The sequence below is a fragment of the Capsicum annuum genome, chromosome 3, assembly GCF_002878395.1.
Source record: "Capsicum annuum cultivar UCD-10X-F1 chromosome 3, UCD10Xv1.1, whole genome shotgun sequence".
Lineage (NCBI taxonomy): Eukaryota > Viridiplantae > Streptophyta > Magnoliopsida > Solanales > Solanaceae > Capsicum > Capsicum annuum.
In genome coordinates, this window is record NC_061113.1 from 4,631,569 (window position 1) to 4,639,049 (window position 7,481).

A 7,481-nucleotide genomic window follows, 5' to 3' on the forward strand; every position below is an offset into this window, starting at 1 on the left:
TGTACTACTACTTGGAGATGACAAAGATATATAAAGAGGGTGGGATTTAAAACAAGGAAGATCAGGCAATTTACCATAAATATGACCAGAAAGTGCTTCTACAACCCACTTCATACTAGGCCTTGATTGAGGTTCATGAAGTGTACAAAGAAGGCCAATATGTATTAGCCTCTCCATATCGGAAAGCTTGTAAGAACCATCAACAAGTCTGCTATCTCCAGCTTGTAAAGCCATTTTTTCATCAGAGAGTCTCCTGATCCAATCAAGAAGTATGACTTGATCATCCGGGGTCGCGAGATCCATAGCGCGCCTTCCTGCAACAATCTCCAGGACGACAATCCCGAAGCTAAACACATCAGATTTTGCAGTGGCAAAACCTTTTTTCTGAAAACTTTCAGGAGGTAAGTACCCTATAGTTCCACCAATTTTTGTTGTCTCAGCCAATCTAAACTGCTGATTCTTCATAGAAGGCGTCCTCGTTTGGTACTCGAGTTCATGTTCCAACCACCTAGCTAAGCCAAAATCGCCTAGCCGGGCGTTGAAATGGGAATCAAGCATCACATTGCTTGTCTTAACATCTCTATGAATGATCTGAGTCTCCAATTGTTCATGGAGATAAAACAAGGCAGCTGCCAAGCCATTAACTATATTCTTTCGACGTTCCCAATCAAGAACAGGGGACCCTGTGTTATCCTGTTTTCGGAACAAAATCCGATCAAGGCTACTGTTTGGCATATAATCATACACAAGGAACAATTGCTCGTCATGAAAACACCACCCCCTGAGCCTCACAAGATTCCGATGGCGAAGATGAGCTACCGCCACTAACTCAGCAGCAAATGTTTTCTCAAACTTCTCCCCCTTTTCAGCTAAACATTTCACAGCAACAACTGTTCCATCACTAGGTAAAACAGCTCTAAAAACCTTACCAAATCCACCACTTCCTAAAACTTCATCATTACTAAATCCATTAGACCCTATAAACAGCTCAGAATAGCTAAAAATCCTTGGATTATGATGATGATTATAGTCACCACCACCTTTCTCACCTAGCTGCATACCTTCTGTGTCATGAAAAACACCAGAAAATTGCTTTCCCCCAAATTCTTGATGACAACAAGTTACCCATTTGGAATCAAGTAACTTAGAAAAAGATACTTGAATAAAATCAACAACTTGACCCCCACAACCCCTTTTGGATAAAGACTCTTTTTTTTGCTTTGGTTTTTTTTGCACAACTTGTTTATCACCATCAAGAACTTGACCCCAACAACCCCTTTTGGCAAAAGACTCATTTTTTCCCTTTGGTATGTGTTCTACAAACAGTTTTTCACCATCAACAACTTGACCACCACAACCCCTTTTGGCTAAAGACTCATTTTTTTCCTTTGGAACTTGTTTTTCACTACCAAGAACTTCATCCCCATTACCCCTTTTGGACAAAGACTCATTTTTTACCTTTGGAACTTGTTTTTCATGATCAAGAACTTGACCCCAACAACCCCTTTTGGACAAAGACACATTTTTTAACTTTGGATTGTGTTCTACAACTAGTTTTTCACAATCAAGAACTTCACCCTCACCCTCACCCACCCTTTTGGACAAAGACTCATTTTTTACCTTTGGTTTGTGTTCAACTTCTTGTTTTTCACAATCAAGAACTTGACCACCACAACCCCTTTTGGACAAAGACTCGTTTTTTCCATTTGGTTTGAGTTCTACAACTTGTTTTTCACCATCAAGAACTTCATCCCCACAACCCCTTCTGGTGAAAGACACATTTTTCACATTTGGTTTGTGTTCAACTTGTTGTTTTCCATGATCAATTTCATCAAGATCATCAGTAGGCAAAACAAAACACAGGCGTTTGAGCTCCATGGTTCATGAATAGGATAAAGAATACTACTATAGCATTTAGTTGGGGAAATGGTAGAGCAGTTGTTATAATAAAGAAGGTTCTTGAAAAATTGAATGCCAAAAGGAGGGGTTTATATTGGTTTATGTAACAAAATCTTTATGGTGTGGTTATTCCTCGAACTCCGAACAACTTTTACCGCATCAGACTGTCTTTTCTTAATGAAGTCATTTTATTTATATTAATTTATGTAAAATAAATTTATGTATGATAAATATTTATGATTCAATTCTTTTTCTATTTTCAAAGTGAGGTTACTTTAGTCCGAGCATGTGATGAGGAGGGGCTCTGATGCTTCAGTGCGGAGGTGTAAAACACTTGGTTGTAGATGGTTTTAAAAGTGATAGAGGCAGATCGAAGAAATATTGGAGGAAGGTAATTAAGCATGATATGAAGCAGTTATAACTTACAGAGGACATGACCCTTGATAGGAAGGTATGGAGGACGCGGATTAGGGTAGAGAGTTAGAGAGTGGGAGTGCGTCGTGTCTGGAGTTTCTTGTTCGTGGCTAGCGGTGTTAGTTTATTTTGCATACCGTACTAGTTTATATGCACTTAGTGTCTGGAGTTTCTTGTTCGTAGCTAGTGGTGTTAGTTTATTTTGCATACCGTACTAGTTTATATGCACTTATCTTCTGTGTTTGTTATGCTGATAGTTTGTTTTTTTGTGTTTGTTTTACTGTTATCGGTCTTAAATCGGGGGTCTATCGAAAATAGTCTCTCTATTTCTTTAGAGGTAGTGGTATAATCTGCGTATATTCTACCCTTTACAGATCCCATTAGGTGAAAATACACACGAATATATTGTTGTTGTACTCGTAATGAAAGTTTTAGCTCATCAAACTCTGAGATTATTTTATTTTATTTTTGATTTGTTTTTCTTGATGGAGTGGTTTAACTCAAAACAAAATTAGGTTGTAAGGTTTGAAATGTAAGCACCTAGAACACATGAACTGGCCAACAACAAAATACACAAAAATCCAATTATTTTTTGTCATTTTATGTGTGATAACATTTTTGTTTTCTGGAAAGAAATTAGACATTCAATTTCGTCAGCAATATGTTCACACTTTTAGTTGGACATATTCTTTCTTCACGTTAAAAACCATGTTCATACTGTTGAGAAATTTTTGGCCTTATCTGCTTTTATAGCTTATTTGGTCGAGTTTCTAAAATCAAATTTTTTTTTAAGGTGATAGGTATTTAGTGAAATTAATCAAGTATGTATAAGTTACTCCGAATATTATGGTTACTAAAAAAAGAAAAAAAAAATTATCTTATTTTGACAAGTGTTTTCAAAAATTTAATGAGAAGCAATTTGTATTTAATCAGTAAATTTAAAACGCATTTGTGTTTTTTTTTTTTAAAAAAAAAGCTTTTTAGAAAAAGCTAAAACTAAGGACTTTCAAAAAAGATAAGCTTAATCAAATAGATTATAAGTGTTGTGCACTAACGTCATATAGTTTGATGATGACTGTAAATAACAATGAGTGTAAATAAAATGTAACAAGATTAACTTATTATGTGCAAAATAATATACTACGATAATAAGTGTAAGTAACGAGTTTCATTTATATGCATTGATGTTAATAAGCAACAAGACTAATGTGATATGTGTAATTAAAACAATAGTATGCAATAATTAATATAAGAAGTAACGAGATTAACTTTTATGCATTGTCAGTATTCGATTTTAATTTTTGTACTGTAACATTATATAGTAAGACGTAAAAACGAAATCATGAATTTAACATTCATACACGGACATTGTGCAATTTAATTTATATGTGATAGTTGTATATACAGATCTTTTCAAATATTTAATCAAATTTAAATATTAAGTTTAATCTGAACTATTACAATAATAACATATTAATTTAGGCTCACAAGAGAGATTGATCTTGGTCGAAAGGATAGGATACATGTAAAATTTGTTTCTACTTTTTGTGCGCTAGTCAAGCTGTTTTCGAGAGACCCTTGACATAAAAGCAATATAATCTAAGTAAGATTGCAAGAAAAATATGACAACAATACCAGTAGAATTAAAAGCAAATAAAATAACATATATATTGCAATGTCCATTTAAAACTGAGAGACTGTGACTATTCATGTTCCCTTGTTTACATTTATTTATTCCGTACGAAAAATAACTTTTTGTATTTATTTGTCCACTTTTTTAAATTTAATCTTAATATTAACTACTCATTTCAAATCATATTTTACGTTCATTAAAGACAGTACATCAATTAATATATGTATCATGATAAAATATGCACTTTAATTATCTTTCTTTAAGAAATGTATAAAGTCCATCGTGAATAAATAAAAATAAACAAAAGAGTAAATCTAATTAGGAGAGGAAGAAATTAAACTAACCTCATTTCCCTACTTAAAAAATTACAACAATATAGATGGATTCATACACCATGATAAAAAGTTGTTCAAATATGAGTCAAACAAAGAATATTGATTTTCTTCTACATGATATGCTTGTTTGATAGTAATTTATAATAAGGAACAACATTTAAAAATTAAATTCATTTGTCTCTTAAAAAAACAATAAAATATGCCCTTGAATATGAATGGTATGTCTAGCATAGTTTTTTTATGAAACAAGAATTTTATTGATAAATTACACGATCATATGGATATAATTTTATTTGTTCTTTTGATTCTTTTATTGAATTTTCTTCTTTCTTCATGATTTAAAGGTTGTTAATAGCGTATTTTTCGACTGTAGAAGTGTTTATATCTTATGGATTTATTTGATCTCCAAAGAAAGATTTTGGAGATTTTTTTAAAGTATTTGATTATCAAAAAAAGTCCACCTACATCTTGATCTCTTTACAAATATCCGAAGGATATATGAGATTTTGAGATCATCTAGCATAGTTGAAATGTCTAAATTGATATATTGTTCAGTATTGAAATTTGAAAATAATCGAATGGCTCAAAGGTCTTGAAATTAATTAGTATTACAAGTGATCATACATTGTTGAAACTTCATTTTCCAAGACAAAAAATATGAAAAATTATTAGTATTAACATATGTATTAATTAAAATATTATTGAGTCAATTAGTCTCTAGAAAAAAAAAATATTAAAATGGTAGTACACGGTTTCTATGGAACACATGGTTTCTTAGAGACTTGAATCTTAAAAGACTGAGTCTCCGACTAGCAAAATCGAAAGGGTCAGTATCCTCTAAAGAAGGAATATCGAACTTCTGGGGCCAGCTTCGATCATGAGGAGAGAGAACAAACTATTAAAAGTCTCAATTCTAATCCGTTCAAGATAGAGATTTCGATTTTAAAAATTCAGTGATTTATTCATCTACGAATTTGCTCTGACTCTACCTCTCTTAAATTTATTACTAAATTTTATTTAGATATTTAAATTATTATATGTCTCAATAGAAAGTGTGTAACATAAATACTTTATATAGTTTAAGTGAAATTAAGTGAAACTTAAAAATAAATAAAGAATTATCTTAAACTAATACTTTTTTCCTACTTCTATAAGTTAAGGTTATACATGTCTTCTTTAAAGTATGAGCAAAACCCTTAAAAACAACAATATATATTTTCTCCATTCATTTTTATTTGTTACATTTTGCTTCTCAGGAGCCAAGTTGACTAAACTTTTAAGCTAAATTGAAGTAAATTAATTTAATATTTAAAATTTAAATATTCAAAAACTATACGAAAAATGCTATAAATTGCAATACTTCTCATAGTAATATGATAACAAAAAAAATACATCTTCACATGTTGGTCAAAGTTAATGCGATTTGATTTTCAATATAAAAAAGAATTACAAGTTCAAAGGCCTACATGGTAAAACCAACCTTCTTTTGGAAGTTGTTGGGTTTTCAATTCTCTCCAACTATTTTTCCTAATATCGTAAAAATAAAAGATCGAAAAATTTAATTTGAGCACGGCGAATACAATCTTCCCATTACAAGAACGGCAACATTCTTCTGAATCGAAATATCTTAAAATCCAGAAATCTTGTTCGCCAAATTTAATTGGATTGTATAACACCGCTAATTCGTCATTCACTTCTATTAGATTGTGTTCATGCATACTTAGAGTGATATTAACGCCCCATAATCTGGTAATTTTAAAATTTTCAGCTTTAACATCAAACGCAACTGTCAAGTTATTCGTATCATCCAACATATAGATAACTCACTTCATGAAAAAATTTCCCCTAAAATATGGAGAAAGGTCAGCCCTGGTTTCAATCAAGATTGATCAGACATTTATAGTGAAAACTCTATTTATTGTGGGTCTTCTTTCTCCCACAATATCTCATGTCATCAAAACTTTATAGTGAATATGTTATGATCCATTGCGAAAAAGTTTCACATTGGTACTACAAAATATTAGTGTGAGATATTTATAGTCTTGGGTTCTCCCTCCTTAATGGCTAACTTACGAGGTGTGGTTCTCCTAAGGTTGTAATAGTAGTATCAGAGCCACCCATCACCCTCCGTGCCCACCGTGACTGAGATGGTGACGTCGGTATGCCAATGTTCGGTCAGGTTCTAGTAATGTCTAGCGCACAGCCCTCAAGGAACCCGGACACATGACTCGAAAAAGCTATTTGGGAAAGAGCTACCTACAAAAATAGAATAAAAGTTATCCATAGTGGAGCCGTCTAGGATGACGGATGCGAAGCATGGTGGTTTGTTCTGATCCATCGCGAAAAAATTTCACATTGATACTACAAAATACTAGTATGAATTATTTATAGTTTTGAACTCTCCCACCTTAATAGCCAGTTTTTAGATATAATTCTACTAAGATTGTAACAGAATACTGATATATATATAATATAAGCCCAAATAGGATCTACTTCTTTTACACTTGGAAAGCTTATAACAAGCTTCGTGGCAGAACAAGCCATTAGCACACGATAAAATGTGGTTGGCAAAATTAGTATGTGGCAAAAAGAAAATGTTATATATGACCAAAAAGTTTCAATGGAGAAATTCAAAATGAAAAGTCATATATAACTGAAAGCTTCAAAAATTGTGGATCTCTAATAAAATGAAACGTGGCAAAATTATTTTTTGAAAAACCATCGTTAAGTAATGACATGGTTAACCTGTTTTGTAACAGCGATTACATAAATGAACCATTTCTAATAATTTAATGACATATTTAAACCTTTTTCCCTTTATAAAATTATATCATGGGGAATTGTTGGATTTTTTAATTAGGTTCCATCTTTCTTCTCCTATGTATAAAACGGCTGAATGCTGAATTATAAACAAACCTTATAATAAATAAATAGCACAACCTATTACCTTTCCTCGTATAAAGTTGCTTTTCCAATTATTGCTTTTTCTTTGTAAAAAGGAAAAAAAAAAAAAAATGATAAATTTCCTTACTGAATTCCTAAATCCTAATTTGACTTTGTGTACTTTTTTGTTTTACTAGTTTAATCTACGTGTGTTGTGTTGTAAGTGAGTTTTAGGTTTATAAATAATGAGTAGGATTCATGTATCCCCAATCACTTGTTAGTACAATTGGAATGATAACAATGCTTATAAGGCATCT

At 32.0% G+C, this 7,481-nt stretch overlaps 1 protein-coding gene across 1 annotated transcript; it reads right to left on the reverse strand.

Moving 5' to 3' along the window:
- On the reverse strand, positions 1 to 2,576 carry LOC107852169 (receptor like protein kinase S.2; the record flags this gene model as incomplete). Its single annotated transcript, XM_047408918.1, is given in 1 exon segment — positions 1 to 2,576. A coding segment is annotated over 1 exon segment (1,878 nt), but the record flags the coding sequence as incomplete, so codon positions are not given.
- Between the last annotated feature and the right edge of the window lie 4,905 nt (positions 2,577 to 7,481).